This window comes from Octopus sinensis, linkage group LG6 (assembly GCF_006345805.1).
Source record: "Octopus sinensis linkage group LG6, ASM634580v1, whole genome shotgun sequence".
Lineage (NCBI taxonomy): Eukaryota > Metazoa > Mollusca > Cephalopoda > Octopoda > Octopodidae > Octopus > Octopus sinensis.
In genome coordinates, this window is record NC_043002.1 from 68,895,495 (window position 1) to 68,917,386 (window position 21,892).

The 21,892-nt window shown below is 34.7% G+C and overlaps 1 protein-coding gene across 3 annotated transcripts in view; it reads left to right on the forward strand.

The window, feature by feature from the left end:
• Positions 1-21,892, forward strand: part of LOC115212958 (zinc finger CCHC domain-containing protein 2) — a 176,839-nt gene that overhangs the window by 62,088 nt on the left and 92,859 nt on the right. The window contains exons 1-2 of one of the 3 annotated variants that reach the window (XM_036503984.1): positions 12,840-12,857; positions 19,220-20,503. In XM_036503984.1, the coding sequence (XP_036359877.1) occupies positions 19,913-20,503 (591 nt within the window). In that variant the 5' untranslated portion in view covers positions 12,840-12,857; positions 19,220-19,912. Of the gene's footprint in view, positions 1-12,839; positions 12,858-19,014; positions 19,035-19,219; positions 20,504-21,892 lie in introns of those variants that run through there. The other 2 variants (XM_036503983.1, XM_029781811.2) reach the window with 2 other exon arrangements.

Consider the following 21,892-nt stretch of genomic DNA (forward strand, 5'->3'; position numbering starts at 1 on the left):
AAAGAATAGAAAGAATAATAGAGTCATACAAAATTTAGATATATATACTTACATATAAGAGACCAAAGTCTCTTATTATATAGAAATAATACAAAAATGGGACAAGAATGCAAAATATCCAGACAGATAATATATATATATATAAATAAGCAGAAAATGCAGAAAACTTTTGATCAACAAACAAACAAATTGACTAACATCAGTTGATTATTTTTGCTTTGTATTAAAAAATAATCAACCGATGTTGGTCAGTTTGTTTGGTTGTTGATCAAGAGTTTTCTTGATTTTCTGCTTATTTAAATTTGATTCCTGATAAACTTTTGTTTATTCTGTAGTTACCTGTACCCTTTGAGCATAGTGTACTTGCATTCCCATGTCCAGGGATAGCATAGGTAAATGATACCGATAGTAAAAATGGATTCTATTATCCCTTAGACAGTTATTCCAACCGTTCACTCTGCTATATATATATATATATATATATATATATATATATAGAGAGAGAGAGAGAGGGATGAATAAAATAGGTGTAATATATATGTGTGTATATATATATGTATATTTATAAATGTTTCTCACAGTGTTCACTATTTTCCTCACGTTCTGGTCTAAGGACCCTCCATGTTTTTTCTCATTCGGTTTCCTTATTTGTCTCTACTGCCATGTTTTTGTTCCCACTTTGACCCTCCATAAATCCTAAATTTTATTTTAGAATTTATGGGAGCATCTGTCTTTCAAGACTCATATTGTCGTTGAATGCTTGAAATGAGGACTAGATAGACAACTGATGAAGGATTCTTTCTCTGTGTTTACTTGTTCTGTTTTCCATTTTTTTCTCGTTTACATATTTAACTCCTTTATTTATGTATTTCATATTATTTGCACCATTGGTGATGTCCTGTACTAATATATGCATGGTATATATATATATATATATATAAGCGATCACCTTCTGGCTGGTATATATATATATATATATAAGTGATCACCTTCTGGCTGAATAACTACTCCTTTGAACTCCCAACTCGCATAAACAAAGACCTTATAATAGAAGGACTTAGATTTATTTTAGAAAACAATTACTTTATTTTTGACAATAATTTCTACAGACAAAGATCAGGAACAGCGATGGGCACGCGTACTGCACCCTCTTTTGCCAACCTAGTGATGGGATACCTCGAGAAAATACTCTACCAGATAACACTCGAGAAATTTGGAAACACCTTCTCCACCTATATCCAGAACAACTGGAAAAGATACCTCAATGACTGTTTCATCATCTGGGATAAAAGTATAGAGAAACTTGAGGAATTTAAAATACTATTAAATGGAATAAATGATAATATACAATTCACGATGGATCATAACGAAGAAGAATTACCATTTTTAGACATCCTCATTAAGAAAACCGGCAACAAAATAGAGACAGATATCTACTATAAACCGACAGACTCCAAACAGTACCTACCCTTTGATTCATGCCACCCACGACACACTAGAATAAATGTCCCTTTTTGTTTAGCTAGAAGGATTTGCACCATAATATCAGACACAAACACCCGACACACACGTCTCCAGGAACTTAGAACCACACTCACAAATAGAAACTATCCACAGCCCCTAATAGACAGTGCAATCCAAAGGGCACTCAAATTAAGTATAGAAGACCTGAGACAAACAAAACCAAAAAAGAAAGAACAATTAAAAACCCTTCCCTACATCTCTACACACAACCCACTCAACAATGAGGCCTTCAGCACCATACTACAAAGCACAGCCCTGCTAAAGGGAGACCCAAAGATGAACCGGATCCTCGAAACACACACCATCATTAAAAGTAAACGGCAACCAAAATCCTTGAAAGGGATTTTAACCCAAGCTAAACTGCACTCAACATCAACCACAAAACCAGCAGTTAGAAAATGTGGAAGGCCCAATTGCGGAATCTGTGTCATCTTGGTAGAAGGTTCAGAATTTATACTAGAACAAGGCCATCATTAGAGCAAACTTCACCTGCGCATCAGAAAACTTAATTTACGTCTTAACATGCGCAGGCTGCAATAGGCAGTATATAGGCCATACAAAAAATAGCTTATGTAACAGGATGGCGGTGCATAAATCACAAATTAGAAACCCTGAATACCGGAAAATACCGGTCAGCGGACACATAGATAGATGAGCTGCAAATGTAAATCCGAAATTTACAACTTACCCACTTTATAAATTCAGTGACAGCGTAACCTTCATGCAACGCCAAAATAAAGAACTTTATTTCATCAAAAAATTTGACCAAGTTTGAACACCCTGGGCCAGGAAAATTAAAACAAAACATTGGTCCTCCGAAAAAGAGAAACGAAATTCTACCACAACCACTACGACTGCCCCAACTCGCACTACTACTACAACCACCGTGGTCACTGTTGCTACGGCCACAGTGAGAGAATTATAATAATGGAGGTGGGGCGAATTACAATTTCTCAGATCCTTAAACAGTCACTCACGCTGACAGTGATATGTCTTAGGGAAGGAAAAATTTATAAAAAGATCTCTTTCTCTACAAGCAGATCTAATCCTGATTCGTCAAAAAACTGATGACGTATTACCTCAGTGGTCAAGCTATTGTCACGCTGCTAGGTTGGTTTCCCCACACGATACAGCTATGGGTCAGACCCGATTCTGATTGGTCAAAACATTGATGATGTCTCGTTCTGCTGGACTAGCCACCTAACAGGATACAGTCATGGGTCAGATCTAATTTCGATTCGTCAAAAAAATGATGACGTATTTCTTCCGTGGCCAAACTGTCGTTCCGCTTGGTTGGTTTCCTAACAGGATACAGTTAGGAGTCTTTTCACTATATTCGTTGAGACTGGGTTTTGATTGGTTTGGAACTATATGACGTCAGTGAAAAGTGCAAGTGACCACAGCTTAGCTGAGCTGATATAAATCCAACAATCACAAAATTCACCAAAATTATGCGAGCAGACACCGACCAAAAATCATTACTGTTGCTCCCATTGGAACACAAGGTAAAATCTAAAATGAACTCCTCGCCTTTTCAAGAACATGAATTTTTTATATTTGACTCTGTTGAATATATGTCACAATTATGAACTACTACATCATACTCTTTAAACATATAGCATGGACTCTCTTTATTATATATGAATTTTTTATATTTGACTCTATTGAATATATATCACAATTATGAACTATTACATCATACTCTTTAAACATATATAATATATATAATTTTTTATATATATATATATATATATATATATATATGAAAATAAGCAACAGGATATCAAGAAGTGATGCAGTACGACCGTTTCAAGTGGCTCCATTTAATTGAACAATGCAATCATTACATCAATTTAAATGCAGGGCTATCATCAGCTGCACAAATAAATAGAATTTTAATCAGTCGGACACATTGATATAATTTTACTCAATTACTTTAACAGAGCAAGAAGATGGAAGAAATCCATGTTGTTGCTATTGTAGCTAAGAATATAATACACTTCCAAGAAAGGCATGAAGCTTAATGGGGTCATAGCTTGTAAAGAATCTGGTTCATTTCTAATTAATTTGCCTTTTTATCAACTACTGTCTGTCTGGAATGAAGGGCAAGAGTGAGTTGACAGCTCATGGCTAGGTATGGTCATAAATATTGTCAAGACATTAGGAGTAGTAAATTGGGTGTAAAGTAACTGTCTATGAAGGAGGCTGGGTAGGGAAAGACCCTAAATCATGATGTTAATTACCAGTTAAAGGGGCATGATGCTAATCAAACCTATGATGTTAATAAAGAGGAAATTCTATCATGAGGTACTATGGGTGATTGTTGATAAACAATAGTGCTATGTTGTATAAAGATAAAGTTTAAGATTTTCAAAAATTATATCATAATCAAAATAGGTAAAATGTGTATATATATCAATTTTCAACATTAAAAATCAAGTACAATTCTGTGTATGTACAAGATTGCTGACATTTATGAGTGGTTTTCCCCATTGTGTTGATGTGCCATTCTCTATCATATATTAAACATTTTTGCTGACATGGGTATGCTAGTAGTAATAATTATAATAATCGGTGGTGCATCAGCATGACCGCAGCTCTGAGCTGAAACTAGGAAAAAATAATCGTTTTATTGTATACAGTGCTCTGATGCACTATAACTCATCAGAAAATGTTAAAAGAGGAGACAGAGAGCAGGAAGATAGCAGTTAACGAAAATTTGGGGAAAAGGGCTAGTTGATTACATCACACCCCCAATATTTGACTGGTACTTATTCTAACAACCCCGACAGGATGAAAGACAAAGTTGACCTTGACGTAATTTGAACTCAGAATGTAAAGACAGATGGAATGCCACTAAGCATTTTATCTGGCATGCTAACAATTCTGCCAGCTCACTGCCTAAATAATAATAACAGCAGCAGCAACAACAACAGAAAACAGCACTGCTTAGAACCGCTCGAATACTCCAGATGGTGCTCGAAAAATAAGGGGTGTTACCTTAGTTCACTGGTAGTGAACAGTTGACACCGTAGTACATCTCCAGGGTTAGAAAAGACAATGTAATAATAATAATAATGAGTTTATTGTATACAGCAAAGACATCATCATCATCATCACTTAACGTCCGCTTTCCATGCTAGCATAGGTTGGACGATTTGACTGAGGACTGGCGAACCGGATGGCTGTACCAGGCTCCAATGTGATCGGGCAGTTTCTACAGCTGGATGCCCTTCCTAACACCAACCACTCTGAGAGTGTAGTGGGTGCTTTTTACATGCCACTTGCACAAGGGCCAGTCTTGCAGTACTGGCAACGGCCACGCTCAAGTGGTGTTTTTTTACGTGCCACCTGCACAGGAGTCAGTCCAGCAGCACTGGCAATGACCTCGCTTGAATGTTCTGTTTACATGCCACCAGCACAAGTGCCAGTAAGGCGATGCTGGTAACGATCACGCTCAAATGGTGCTTTTTACGTGCCCCTGGCACGGAAGCCAGACAGTTGCTCTGGCAGTGATCCTGCTCGGATGGAGCTAGACAATATAATAATAATAATGAGTTTATTGTATACAGCACTCAGGTGCATTACAACTTGTCAGTCACAGTTAAAAGATGAGTTAGAAAGCAAACATGTAAGTCAAGTAAAGAAAGACAATAATGAAGGCTAGAAGTACATGCACAGTTCACAGAATAAAACAGAAAAAATAGAGAAAAATGAATAGATTAGGAACCATAATGAAGGAGTGCATAGGTACATCAGGAGTACTCTTTACTCTTTTATTTGTTTCAGTCATTTGACTGTGGCCATGCTGGAGCACCGCCTTTAGTCGAGCAAATTGACCCCAGGACTTATTCTTTGTAAGCCTAGTACTTAATCTATTGGTTTCTTTTGCCGAACTGCTAGGTTAAGGGGACGTAAACACACCAGCATTGGTTGTCAAGCGATGTTGGGGGGACAAATACAGACATACAAACACACACACACACATACATACATACATACATACATATATATATATATATATATATATATATATATATATTATATATATATATATACACGACGGGCTTCTTTCAGTTTCCGTCTACCAAATCTGCTCACAAGGCTTTGGTCAGCCTGAGGCTATAGTAGAGACACTTGCCCAAGGTGCCATGCAGTGGGACTGAACCCGGAATCATGTGGTTGGTAAGCAAGCTACTTACCACACAGCCACTCCTACACCTAATATTAACAAATTTCAGGAAGTGTGGAATTTTTTGAAGGGTGCAGTGTCCTGACAAGCCAACAGTGAACACAGGTAGTTTATTCCATGCTTCGACAATTCTGAGTGTAAAAACATGTTTCTGAAAGTCATGGGTGCTGTTCTGTATTTTGATTTTATAAGCCTGTCCACAGGTGATAGGGATATTGTTGTTATTGGAAAGATGATTGATAATCTTGTCGGTTTCTACCAAGTCAACCGTTATATGTGCAATAATTGTGTGTTTATGCTGTTGGGGATGATATGCTTTTAATATTCCATTGAAAAATGTATCTGTTGCCTCCTTTTATGGATGCTGTGCATGATTGACATGGGAATCTTGGTAGGATGTGGATGATGTCTGTTTGTGGAAGGTTAAGGATGAGGAGAGCAGGGAATCATCTGTGTAGGGTGTGTCAGAGGCAGTAAGTGAGCTTCTATGCAGTCACTTGACCTGCTATAAATAATAGCCAAACCTTAAAATCATAACCTATCAATTTTACAAATTAAAATGCTTTAAATAACACGTTTCTAGATATACAAAAAATGGTGGGGTGGTCTCAACTAGAATGTCTTTGATTATAGGTACGCTCAATCAAGACTGCCTGAGACTAAAATGTAATGCCGACTAATTTCATATTATTTTAATGTTATCTTTCATTAATCACTGAATGGGGTAACTTTAAGGTTTTCAAATTATTCCCTTCAACTGAGATTTAACTTTGTTTGTTTGTCCTGCGTTTTCATTACTATAGTGTTTCACATTATTTGCCTTTAGACTGTTAAAATCCTTTTAATATGCATTATTATAATGTATCGTTTGGAAATTTAAGAAGTTGAATAACTCTTATTTTCTATTTGTCAGTTTTTTTTGTGTTTGCCTTCATAACTCTATCTTTCCTGTTTTGTTTTTTCTTTTCCAATGTTTAATCAGCTTATTAACATCTTATAACATGACAAAACTCTTCAGTTCTCACCAGAGAATCCTTTCTTAAGGTTTTTGTTATTTTGTTTTTCAAGTTACAAGTGAATTAGTCTTGCTTGCTTTCATAACTCTTAGAAGGAGTTAAGCTCAACAAAAATCATCTTATCGTTGTCTACAACTTCCTGTTTATTTTAAAGGTGTCAGTTTACTTACCTGGAAAGTAAGTACTACTTGGATTTTGTATGATAATAGTTGATGTTGAAGTAATTTAACTAGTGACCAAAAAGAAAAGAAGATAAAACATACTTCAAATATACCTGTACATTTCTGAAAGATTCATCTGGACACTCAACTCCACAACTATAGAAGTTTATTTCTTCCCAATTCTTTTTCGTGTTTCTTTGCTTGAAAAACTAGATCTGTAGACATCAGTTTTAATCTTGTGATCAATTCAGGTATGGTTGGGGGATTAAGATGTTTACTTGACAATCCTATGAGTCTGTGTTTGATCTCATTGAACAGAACTTTGAGTGCTTTTCTACCAAGCCTTGAGTTGATGTTCAAAACCTTGTATGTTCAACTGGGTAGGTGGAAACTGTCCAGAGGCCTGTCAGATGGGCTGTGTTGTTCTTTGGGTGTAGACAACATGCATTAGTCAGTTTAATTCCAGCACAGCTCCTTAAATGCCTTTAGTGTGAGTCCATTGTGTTACTAACATTCAGAACAGATTTCTAGTTTAAGGATAATACTCAAATTGTAGTGTCAATTTTCTTCTTCTTTTTCTTCACCAGGACCAAAGATTCTACCCCACTTCCCAAACAATCATAAGTAAGAGTGCTGCTCTTCCTCCTCCATCTGTAAGATATCTCTTTTAACCCATTATTTATCACTGATTTTTATGGCATTAGTTTGGGTGGATCTTTCTTTTTTTTTTAAATAATGATGATGATGATGAGTGCACTGGTAGCAGAGTGGCCCAGTGCCTCAGTCTCTGAATGTGTGAGCCACACAAATACCATTGTTGAGCAGTAGTTGATGAATTCAGCCTGCATCCATTATTCTGCAGCCATTAAGTGAGCTGGTTACCCTGACATGCTGCTCTGAATGACATAATTAAAAGGGGCCTCGATGTAGCTGGCTTCCCATTGTAACTGGAGCCAGTTGGTCTCAATCACAGGGATGGTAAGCACCCTGATAGAATAACCCTCTTTCAATACAAGGGAGGCTGATCTCTAATCTGTGACATGTTCTCTGGCTCCACTGTTTATAATGCAGAGGAGAGAAAAATAAATGTAAAAGCCTGACCAGCTGCTTTCAGTTTGTGCCGGTCATCATCAAGACCTCAGGTGTTCTCAGATCCTGTACTGCTAATTTTCTTCACAAAATTGATATAACTGCAGCCCATCTGAGAAATGAGTGTCGCAAAGTGGGGTGACTGCTGCAGTAAATGTTGCTAACAATTCTCCATGGCAATGCCATCACTTACATGTCTACAGGGTATGGCTGAACACACCATTTGTTCTGGGGTGTACTCCACCCAATCCTCATCTGCTGCTGCTGCTTAATTCCCACTCCTTTTTTTTTTGTTTCCTTGTAATTAAATTGTGATTCAATCTTTATGTAAATAAAACATTCAATTAAAAGTTGAACAAAAAGACATGGGTCACACAGGAATTTTTTTTGAATTTTGCACTATGTACAACATTTGCATTGGAAACGATGTGTCATTCATTGTTATTCTGCTACACAACTCTTATGGTCACCCTGCAGATCTTCATAAGACTACAATCCAGGTTCAAATCAATTCTTCAGATCTTAAGATCATATGCTAAAGTCTCTGAACTCTAATCCAAAACTACGCGTAAAACTATTATTACAGCATTTCTGAGAGGCTATAAGTCTTTTACCTATTTGGTGGAATTCATCAAGAAAAAAATGTTTTGTTTCCATTTTTGTTAATGTTTTAAACATTCTTTTTCCACTTTATCAAGTCATTTCATTTCAGGACTGCATGTATTCAAGAATTAAGCCATGTATTACCAACATGAGATTAGAATTTGGCAAATCTGCTCATCTACACAGCTTTTGTTCATTGATTTATAAAGATTGTCTTAACATGTTATATCCTTGAGTGATTTTCAGAAATATTTTAGTATTTCTTTTTAAGCTACTTCTGTTCACAATTATGAATTTACATTCTCTTCTTTCTTCAAGATTTAATCAACTTATTGTCACCTCCTAACAGTCTCAGCAAAATACACACCCATCTCTTTACATTTTTGCTCTTCATGTTAGAAATGAATTACAATGAATTAAAATGACATTTTGGGAGGAAATCAGTAAAGAAAGCTGTCATACAAATAGGAACCAGAGAAGAATACATCACAACAATACTATTAGTCCAAAATATAATAGAAATACTATATTAGTTATCTGAACCATTTCCACTGAAAGATTAAACCTAGAACTAAATCCTGTTGTCATCTGAAATAGGTTGATACATTTTCACTGAAAGATTAAACCTACAACTAAATCCTGTGTCATCTAAAATAGCGCAATGGTCAAGATGCTCAGTAGTATTTCATCTGTCTTTACGTTCTGAATTGCTGGGGTCGACTTTGCCTTTCATCCTTTCAGAGTCAATAAAATAAGTGCCAGCTGAGACCTGGGGTTGGTGTAATTGACAAGCTCCCCACTCTTGAATTTCAGAGAGGAAAGATTACAATACTCATTGCCAAATACACAAATTTATTATGCTAAATGTTTATTACTTGAACATTGTATTGTCTGTTTTATATAATAATAATCTGATTTTTTAAAAAATACTTCCTTTATCTGTTGAAAATTCCTTTATAATGTGAAAAGCATAAATCTAAAGAGTCAAATGTATATTCTGTTAAGAGTGAATTAATGATGGTGATTAACTCTTTTGTTACCATTTATTGTAATACACCACTTTTATTTAACTTAATTTGGAAAATAATGGACAATTTAGTAAAATAACTTTGTTGTTATAAACTTGATGTTTGGAAATTTACATGAAATTTTGATGGAAGGTTTTAATTAAAATTACTTGAAAACAAGAAACCTGTGCCATAGAACCAAAGGTAGTCTTGACTGGGTTGGTATAAAAAAAAATTAAACGTTGAACAAAGTAAGGAAAGTAAATTCATAATTATGAATCAAATGCAACTTACAAACCACAAAACACCTACAAATTGTTTACCTTAATCTTTCAGATATATTTCTCCTTAAGTGATCAGCTTATTGTTAGGAGCAATCCTATATCACATTTGTTGATCATGAGTTAAAAGTAGAAGAGGCAGGCGCCACTCCTCCCTGTTTTGGCTTTGTAGGAATACTTCCTCATATGTTTAGGCTAATTGAGTGAAGTCAGACCTAAATTATAGAAATATAACCACTGTGTCAACTCAGTCACTCCACAAATACTTAAATTAAAAGCAAAATATTGTCTCAAATATATTGAATGGGGATTAGTAATTTTTAATTTTCATCTATTTCTAAAGAGCATTGATATATTAATCTTTCACGACCATATTTATAATAAAATACATTCCATATGTGTTTTAATTAATTTTGAAAGTAATCAAGAATTTATAGTGATATAATAAAATAACCTTTTCATTATTAGGCTGGTGTTTTGAACGTTACTTAACAAAAGGGTTTTTTTTTTTGCATATAAAACTTATAATAGGTTTTTAATTTAAATATGAACACTTTAGAATGAAAAGTTTTGTACCATAAGGCCAGAGGTGGTCTTAGGTAAGGGGTATCAGATGGATTAACTGAAATTGCTTTAACTAATAAAACTGGGTTGCTGATTTGGTTCACTGAATACATATTGGTGCATCTGGTATGCTTTCATTAAATAATAACAAATAACACTATCAAATATCAACAAAATAGTTATACACATTTAATAAATCTTGCTCATATACCTTCTCATATCTCTTCATTATAAAGTATGAATGAAATTAGGAGGAGGTTTTGAAATGGAAACTGGGAGAAGAGTGGGATTAAATATAACACATGACATACAATGGAAATTAAAGTCAAACTTCATACATGCATTTGTATATAGCTAGTGATTATGTATTTGAACCCTTTTTTATATATATTGCACCATTGTTGGTCATACTCAAGTTCTATATTGATTTAGAGCAACGTAGAAATTAATTTCCATGAAAATCAAATATATCTGCTAATTTTCCACATGGTGGATTCTAACTGAATAGGTAAATTTTCAATAAACATGATTATGAAAGTATGTAAATTTTATAACATATTTCAAATTGGTGGGTAATACATTCTTGACAATATCGGCAATCTAAAATAAGGGAAGTTAATAAACAAAACATTAAAAAATCTTAGCAAAAGACAAGGAATTTATTTTCATCATTAATTAATTTAAGAGATTTGTGATTTTGAGGACATTCATATTCATAAAAACATAATTAAGAGCAGTCAAATATTAATTGTTGCTCCGTAGCTGATATACCAGCAATGAGCTGTCAGAACCACTGAAGTATATTAAATATTGATTATAAATATTGATTCCAATTGCAAGTGCGTACAAAAATACAAGTTAATATCGTGAATGATATTGCTGGAAATGTTGGAGTGATTAATAAGTAACTATATAAATAAATAAAATGCAAAAGCTTTTTTGATTTATTTTTTTTAGATATTTCTTTAAATGGATGAAGAGTGGTAAAATTTATAGGGTTTTAATTCAGGATGATGAATATGAATATTACATCTTTTCCTTATAGAATTTCTTTTTCTTTTTTCATTCAAATGAAATTGATATATCAGGAAGTTGTAGACTCTCTGAAAAACATATCTCTAATAGTTGTCATCTGATTTATGATGACAACCATTAAGAAATAGTAAAAATAAAATTTAACGAAATCATTTCTGTATTACTGAATGATCTAATGAAACACTTTAAGGAGAATACAAGATTTTGATCCAGATTAGGATCTGACAGCTTTAATACATCTTGGTACTCTATGACCTCAAGAAATGGATATATCCATTCAGCATTCTAAACTCTGTCAAATGTAACACTTACTTTTTTACATTGTTCTGGATTAATCATGAATTGTCTCACAGCTTCAAGATTTCAATAATATGTTTGTTTATTTTTAGAATGACATTGTTGGGTACGTGAGCGGGGCTAACACAGGTAAAATAGTTGGGCAGTTTAAATGCAAAAGTCATATACCAACAACTAAAGTTTTCAATGTATAAATTGGTTAAAATTAAAACACTTTGATACCTTAGAAGTTTTAGATTAGGAAAACAGTTTCAACCAAATTTAACATTTACATGGTTTTTTTTCGGCGGGGATTGCTCAGATTACACTCAAGTAGTGTGCAGTTATAATCTCTTAATGGCTAATATATCCAGAAGTTCTCTAACTTCTGTCAACCATTATTAACTTTAGATAGTTTACTTCACCTGGAACAACACTGATTAGATATGCTAAGTAACAGAGCTGATCTCCTATTTCTAATAATCCATTTATGCAGGTTATGATCTTGACAGTTGGATTGGAATCAATGTCAGTTACATTTCTGTGTTTACAACAGTTGCATTCTCTTTTATTCATATAGCATATTTATTTTGACACTGTAACCATTTAAGCAACTCTATACACATCAGTTTACAGTGATTTTATTTGGTGCTGTGTCACTACATCATATTTTCTCTGGCGCTTTCTGTACTGCTTCCAAGTAAGTATGCCATGAAGAGTTTAGCTCTTGGCAACCCAACTCCAACAAAATGGATTTGTACCAAATCATTATTATCCTTTTTTATTTTGAGTTCAAATTCTGCTGGAGTCTACTTTGTCTTTCATTCTTCCAGAGTCAATAAAGTAAGTACCCATGTAGTATTGGTGTCAATTAAATTGACTCAATGCCCCCCACAAAACGTATGGCTTTCTATGCATATAAAAAAAATGATTATTATTAAAAGAAAACAAACCCATAAAAACGATAGCATCAATATACTACTGTAATAATTATTGATTTAATATTCATTTTTATTAAGATGGTTAACTGGCAGAAATGCTAGCATACTGGACAAACTGCTTATCAACATTTCATCCTTCTTTATTTCCTGAGTTCAAATTCTGCCAAGGTAAACTTTGCTTTTTATCCTTTTGGGGTCAATAAAATAAGTACCAGTTTTTTCCCCAAAATTGCTGGTCTTACACCAAAGTTTGAAATCGATATTCATTCCTATTTTTCATCATCCATGTTTTAGTTAATTTTCAACAGATTATATTCTTTTCTACTCTAGGCCCGAAATTTTGGGGGAGGAGGCCAGTCGATTAGATTGACCCCAGTATGCAACTGGTACTTAATTTATCGAACCCGAAAGGATGAAAGGCAAAGTTGGCCTCGGCGGAATGTGAACTCAGAATGTAAAGATGGATGAAATAACGCTAAGCTTTTCACCCGGCGTGCTAACATTTCTGCCAGCTCACTGCCTTTTTGCCTTTCAAAAGATTATATTAAACCACTTCTTGACTATCTCTTTTACTCTTTTACTTGTTTCAGTCATTTGACTGTGGCCATGCTGAAGCACTGCCTTTAGTCGAGCGAATCAATCCCAGGCCTTATTCTTTGTAAGCCTAGTACTTATTCTATCGGTCTCTTTTGCCGAACCACTAAGTTACAGAGACCTAAACACACCAGCATCGGTTGTCAAGCGATGTTGGGGGAACAAACACACACACACACATACGACGGGCTTCTTTCAGTTTCCGTCTACCAAATCCACTCACAAGGCTTTGGTTGGCCCGAGGCTATAGTAGAAGACACTTGCCCAAGGCACCATGCAATGGGACTGAATGTGGTTGGTAAGCAAGCTACTTACCACACAGCCACTCCTACACCTATCGTCTGGACATTTTTCACTCACTTTATTTTAATTTCTCATAGTATATGTTAAACTATTACAGTTGTTCCTTGATGTTTCTGACATGTATTTACATGATACTTTAAGTAAATCATGTTCCGCTTATTCTGCTGCATTACTAGGAACATTTTGCTCTCATTGTATCTAATATAATTGTTGTATTCATCTAGCTTTTTATACTAGTTACCTTCTCAGTGAAAAAGAGATCCTTTGCGATTAGTAAAGGTAAAAAGTTCCAAAATTTCTGTTTTCTAAACATTCTAGATCATATTAAACAATCATTAATTCTGCATTTAGCATATACACAAGCACACACTTAACATAAACATCCAGTGAACCATTTCTGCATTCCATTGGCCTTAGTATTTAACTATTTATGCCTTTCACTGCACTTGTGCATTTCAAATATTCATTAATTGTCAGCTAATTTGAAATTCCACTTGTGCACTTTTTGGTGCACTGACTACATAATATTAATTTTCAATCTGCTGCTTTTCTTAAAAAAAAAAGAAGTCACCAATTTTTGAAAATGTTAGGCTTTCTAAATTTTTCTTTTTTATCTTGGTTCTTGCAAAATAGATCATGTAGCACATTTTAGAAATATATTATACTTGAAGCCTATTTTGTAAAATTCTTTCTTACTGTTTTTAACATTTTGTTTTTTGATGATCTACACAGGAAATTTACTTTTCTACAATGGAATTTCAATCTTTATCTTTAATCAAAATACTGATTTCTTACACACGCTGAAGGCCAATACTCTGTAGTGGATGAGTATTGTCAATGAAATTGACCTAAATAGTATTAAAAGGAAAGTTGATTCTAGCCAGATTTGAACTCAAGATCTCCAGGGACAAAACTAAATGCATTTAATCTGTTTATCTATTGTTTTATCTACTGCCACTATGCTTTCATTAGTGAAAGTTTCGATTTCTTTCTTGAGCATTAGCTCCTGGGTTTTTGCTTGTTTGTGTGTATATATATTGATGTATGAACATGTTTTTGTCTGTGTATGTTTAACCCTTTAGTGTTTAAACTGGCCATATCCGGCCCAGATAATCTACTTGTTTTATATTCAAACTGGCCATATCTAGTCTCTCACACTTAACCTACAGTGACATTCTAAAAATAAACAATCACATCATTGAAACCTCAAAGCTATAAGATAATTCATGATTAATTCAAAACAATTTGAGTGGAAATGTATTACATTTAACAGAATAATCTGAACACTAAAGGGTTAAGCCAGTCTAAAAATTAGTGTCTGTGTTATCATGTTTTATGTTCCATTACATAATGCTTCGATAAACAGAGATTGATAAAATATGTACTGAGGGCAGTATCATCAACTAAAGCTTTGAAAGCAAATTGACGGTCATTAAAGCATTGAATAGAATACATTATGGTATTTGTTCTGGCTCTCTAGGCTCTGAATTATAATCCTACTCAGGTTGACTTTACCTTTCATTCTTTCAGTATTGGTAAATAAAGTATCAGTCAAGTAACGGAGTCAATTCTATCTCGCTCTCTTGGAATTGACCAGGTTGTGCTAAGAAGGGTTAAGGCAGTGAGCTGGCAGAATTGTTAGCATGCTGGGCAAAATGCTTAGCAGTATTTCAACTGCCGTTACGTTAGGAGTTCAAATTCTGCCAAAGTCGACTTTGCCTTTCATCCTTTCGGGGTCGATAAATTAAGTACCAGTTACGCACTGGAGTCGAAGCAATCGACTTAATCCGTTTGTCTGTCCTTGTTTGTCTCTTTTATGTTTAGCCCCTTGTGAGCAATAAAGAAATAAGAAGGGTTAAGGGAGATCACTCACAGTATCTATTGAGTGAAGGGCTAGCAACCTTTCCTCATAGACAATTATGTTGCTGAAACTTAGACAACTTGATATACAATGCAGCTCAGAACAGAATAAAACAAATATAGCTACCTGTAGGCAGTGCCTCATCATAGTGACAGTCCAGCTAGTGAAAGTAGTAAAAGAATATTTTGGGGTTTTAGTATTAAACACTTTTGCTACTATATTTCAGTTGAAATACACTATCTTTCAGTTCTATATTTAAGAGATGAGGAATTATGTACATTATTTCAGAAACAAACATGATGAGGACAAATATCCATCAAATGTAAATAATGTACACTACCTTTGTTTTAATTGATTTTGTAAATGGTGAAGAATTTAGTAAAATAACTATCATTAATAATTTGGTGTAAGGTAGCAAGCTAGCATAATCATTAGAATACTGGACAAAATGCTTTGAGATGTTTCTTTCAGCTTTACATTGAGTTCAAAATACTACCAAGGTTGACTTCGCTTTACATCCTTTCAGGGTCAATAAAATAACTATCAGCTGAGCACTAGAAGTTGATGTCTGCAACTAACTTCTCCGCCCCCAAATTCCAGGCCTTGTGCTTACGGTAGAAAGGATTATTGATTTGATGTTTGGCAAATTGCTATGCAGTTTTAATGGAAGTTTTTAATGTAAATCACTTCAAAACAAAACTTATATCATAGGATTAGGGGTGGTCTTCATAACAAATGGTTGCAAATAAACTTGTTTAATGCATCTTTATATTAGAAGTGTATTGTTACTGATCATCTAAACCAGTGGTTCAACTGTTTGTTGCCTGTGGACCCCTTTGATTCTTATTTTCTCCATTGGATCCTCATAGTCATTCAATCATCATCATCATGGTTTAACATCCGTTTTCCAATCTGGCATGGGTTGGATGGTTTGACTGAGGTCTGAAGAGCCAGCAGCTGCACCATGCTCCAATCTGATCTGGCAATGTTTCTACAGCTGGATGCCCTTCCTAACGCCAACCACTCCGAGAGTGTAGTGGGTGCTTTTTACATGCCAATGGCACAGGAGCCAGTCAGGCGGGCCTGGCATTGACCATGTTCGGATTGTGCTTTTTACGTGTCACCGGCACAGAGGCCAGTCAGTGGGTACTGGCATCAGCCACGTTCAGATGGTGCTTTTTACATGCCATTGGCACAAGAGCCAGTTGTGGGGTACTGGTATTGGCCACATTCAGTTGGTGCTTTTTACATGCCCCAAAAAATCTTACTGTAATTTTATTGTTAAATATAAAACATAATTAAAATGTTTTGTGTATTGTAGGAGTACAAGCAATTTATTGCACAAATATTAACAGCAAAGCCTTATATGGACCCTCAAGGGCCATATGGACTTCTAGTTGATAATTACTGATTAACAGAGCTGGTTACATAAAATATTTTCTTTAGTTACCAAACACATACATGTCCTCATGTAGCTCTTACTGATTTACTAGACTGTACTGTCTAATCCATCACCGGACAGCTTCCATCTCTTTGGAACTTCCTTCTGGCCTTTCATTTTACCATCTCTACTATCTTAAAACACTTATGTACTAGCCTTACTCAATCATTTCTATCCATCCTTTAGAAAGCTATAAATCCATTGTGAGTTTTTGTCCTTTGTAATTAAAGTTATGATTTCTAACATATGTGTGGATTTTTAAAAAAATAGAGCAGTTAATTAAATCAGTTTCTGACTAGTAATTATTTTAGAAGGATGAATGAAAAATGTTGATCTATGCAGAATATAAAAGGATACTGTTAAAAACTACAAGACATATCTGCTCTATTAATTCTATTGTTTACTGTTCTCTTAGATTGGTATTTTTCAACCTTTTGTTAGTCCAACAACCCTTTTGATGACAATTTGAATTAGCCAGCACTCCTCCTTGCAACAAATTTTAATTTGTATCTCTTTCTTATACACTCACAGCAACCTCTGGAATATATTTTAGCATCCCAGATTGGGAAACACTGTCTTAGATTAAGTAATAATGAAAGTTAAAAAAAAAATAATTCATTGATCAGAAATATACGGTGTTGTACGAGAGTACTTAATCTTGGTGCAGTAGTCAGCTAAGCAATTTGTCAACATCAAAATAGTTGTACATTTTACAATTCTGTCATTATTACTCTCTTCTTACCTATTCTGCTTACCCAATATATGGAACAAGAAATTTTTGAGTTTTTCCTAACATACAGTTTGAACTTCTTAAATCCTTAATCACAAAAAACAGGATGTTGTTCATCCACTTGGACATTGCAAGCTCAAGTATTGTAGTAATAAATGGGATATTGAGTTTCAGCTATGATATCTACACTGGAATAGGAAAGAGAATATGTGGAATGTCCTGGATGTCAAGACCAAAGGAGGCTATGACTGTGAAAGAATTCCAGTTGTCATCTCAAACATTTCTTCTTAGGTATCAGTGCTGCTGCATCATCATAAAAACAGTTTATTTACTCATTGGAAGAAAAAGAAGAAAAAACAGATTCTAAGTTTGACACAGTAGCGACTTTCTCATTAGCTTTTAGGTTGCTCTCCATTCTGAGATGAAATTGGTAATCTATACCCAGTCATTGTAAATTTTTGTCTTAAAGAATATGCAATATTTTGTCTCCCATCATTTTATTTCTCTCAATACACACACACTTCATTTAATGAACTCTACAAGTACTTATAAGGTGATTCTTTATCTTTGTACTCTGTGTTATTAAGTAAATAAGGTACAAATCTTTCTGTTGGAAACCACTCATCAATTTGGTAAAACACACATAGGCATACTTACTTATTGGTATAACGCAACTGGTAATAAGCTACATGAGACGCTTTCACAGTATCAATTATGATTTAGTTTTGGAATTTTATTCATTCAACAGATACTGCTCTTGGAGAAGAGGAAATAATCACCAGTATCAAGCCTTTACAAATTTTAAGAGTCGTGCTTGACGAAAATATTTCTTTGGATAGGCCGCTAGTCTACTACAGGTGTTTTTCTTAGATATGATATTTAAGTTAAACTATAAAAAAAAAATCTTTCCCTGAGACACTGTTCACTGACGTCTTAATCACTCATCCCTTTCGAATTAACCAACATTGTGTGTGTGTGTATTGGTCAAGTGTCAGTCTCTTGCTATTCTGGAGTTTCGTTCCTCTCTCTCTCTCTCTATATATATATATGGTGGTAGGGTGCGCATACACACACACACACTATACGAGTGCGCGCACTCTTACACAGATTGTAATTGAATCAAATGTAAACAGTTAACATCAATTTTGGAATAAATATACACGTGTATTTGTATATATATAGCCATAAGTACCAGTCTGCACAATATGTGTACATACACACATTAAACATTCGCACTGTTATTTCTCCTTACACCGTTCAGGTATAAGTGTGTACACTTGAAAATGAAAAAGTGATGTGTGAGCAATTATATGTCTTAATACAATCCCCGCTACTGGAACGTTGTTGCTACTCTGAACATTCTTTCCCACTTGTTTACAAAACAACCCTACTGTTTACATTTTTTGCGTATATTTTGTAAGTTGCATCTCTGATCTCGACTTCTCTAATTCCTATTACTGTAATAATGTAAAAGACACGACTGCACATGTTGAAATTGTGGAACTAGGCTAGAAGCTAAGTGAATACGAACAATCTTGTCTTGGAATGCATATAAAATTTAAATAACTATAACTGAAATTATCTTTTTCTTTTTGTTGCAGATAAACCTCGGCGATTTTCATAACTGAAAGTGGATAAGCAAGTCTACTTCTGCTGAACATCACTTCTGATCGACTAACATACAAATTATTTCCTTCTTAACCGTCATTTGAAGACGATCTTGACATTGCAGCTACGGATAACCAAACGTACAGTAAAAGAAATTGATTTCTTTCTTTAGGTGATATACGTTTTATTGTTTCTGTTGAGTAAAAGCGACAAAAAAATTGCAAAAAATATCATTCAAAATAACTGAAACTAATTAATTATTTCACTTAAAGAGAAAGAGAAAAGAATTTAATATTATAAACTTTCTACAGGTAACTGTAGTTGGCAAGTTACTGCAAGTGCTTCCATACTAATTCGACGTAACGCGTTGTGATTGGTTAACAGCTAAGGACCCGGATGAGGATTATTTCTGGCGAGACTCGACATGGCGACTTCGACGCTTCATGGACCGAAATTTTAGCAGTACTTACTTTTGCAGTCGTCCCAACCACTCCAACAATCGTGACAATTATCAGTATCTGCTGCCGTCGCAGCAGCAGCGCGTCTCTTACGAGGACGTGGACGTAAAACGTTAACGACGAGACGGAGGAGGCCGTCACTCCGGAGGAGGGTCTAAAGAGGCATCAAGCCGAAACAAAGGACGGCCCCGGGTCGACACCAGCATCAGTGTCATTATCACTGCTAGAATGGTGTTCAAAGAAACAGTGTGTTTGTGGTTTCAAAAGTTAAATCCTCATACGAGGATTGACATTATGTGTGGGCTGCTCCATATGTGTGTGCCGCCCGAGTTGCGCTTTCTTGGAACGTTTCTTGAGGACCTAGGCAAGAAGGACTACTACCGGCTGAGAGATGCCGAAATTAAAGCTAACAACCACATCGATCTTGCAAAAAGTACCAACACACCTATCAACAATAGCGCTAGTAACACTGACAGTTCCACATCCTCTGGTTCTACGAGTACTATTGGTGCTGGTTCTTCTAATACTTCATCACCATCTATCTCGACCGAGGAAAGTCTTCGCAACAAGCTGTCCCTGTCACTAGCTCTGCTGTACTCGTCCAACATCCAATGCTCCAATATTCTCTTCAAAATGCTCGAAGCTAATGTGGAACGAGCACTACGGGTGATGCCTTCTATGGCTGTAGTGACCATTTACGAAATTCTTACCATTTTAGTGATGGCAGCCAACCACCCGGCCTTCAGCGTTACCCAACAACTTACCATGGCAGAATTATATAAATCGGCTGAGAAGGCCGCTGAAGGCCTCATTCCCAAGGTAAGCAAATCCATAAATTTATATAGATTTTATAATTTTAACCTCAGTTGCAGACATTCTTATTGTTTCTATGCGAACATCAGACAAATAGATCGAATGTTTTGGCATGAAGATCTGTCTGTTATGTATGATTTATTAGCTCATGAAATGTGAATACCGATTTACACTGCAGTTTAATCGTTCCAACTATTGTTTCTTTGAAATTATGTCTCAATCAATGTATGAAACCGTTATGAGAAACTGTCGAACCCGCTATTGTATTGAAACGTAGATTACATTTATCTATCACTCCAACAAGTGTTCTAATACCACACGATCATGTAATATTGAAAGCTATTTTGTTTTACTTCGTTTGTTAGCTACAATTGCATTTGAAATGCTTTAGATTGCTACGATTTATTTAGAGATATATTTGTGTGCTTTTATTGATATGATTATACATACACACATGCAATACATCATACAATATATACATTCATCTAAGAATCCGGACATACATTCATATATATGTGTGTGTATTTACATATATTGCATATATATCTGGATATATTTATGTGCATATATCCTGCTATGTTTGTGTGTGTGCATACGCGTGCGCACATACTTATACACCTTGCACTATATATTATTCATTAGTACAATTGTATTTGCTTCCTTAGACTGATCGTTTTAAATTTAAATTATCGATGTGATTTGGATCACACGACTGATGTCGAATGGGGGAAAAAAAAATCTCCCTGCATTTCTGATAAACATATGCAGATAGATACCTGCTCTCGTATGAAGGTATTGGCGAAATCTTTTCCACAGCCCAAATCTCTGTCATTATTATGAGTGTCTTGCAATTGTCAAAAGTCAGATTGTTTGAATTGAGAAATATAAACAGGTGTCATATATATATATATATTAAATAAGAAATAACTAATAAACATTTCGATATGCATCATTCTTTTTTTTTTCTGCACGATAAAGATGTCTAGTCTTGCAGTGTCTAATGTATTTAATTTGATGGTGCCGAACACTTTACTGATATATATTATTTCTCTTTTGTAATTTGCTCGTAAGCATAACCATATTGGACTGATGACCCAGTAGCTGAGATAAAATTACGTCGACACGTGAACTAGGACAGTGTGTAATAATTCTTCTCCAGATTCTTTTGCTTTCTCTGGATATGTGTGTATGTGTGTGTGTGTATATATATATATATATATATATATAATATATATATATATACTTACATACATACCCATACATATATATATATATACAAACACAATGGTGTGTATAATTAAGTGATTGACAAGTTATTAACAATCTTGTCATCAAAGTATTTTAGAATCTTGATCAGTAAAAATTTATCGACTATTAATTTATTTTTTTATTACA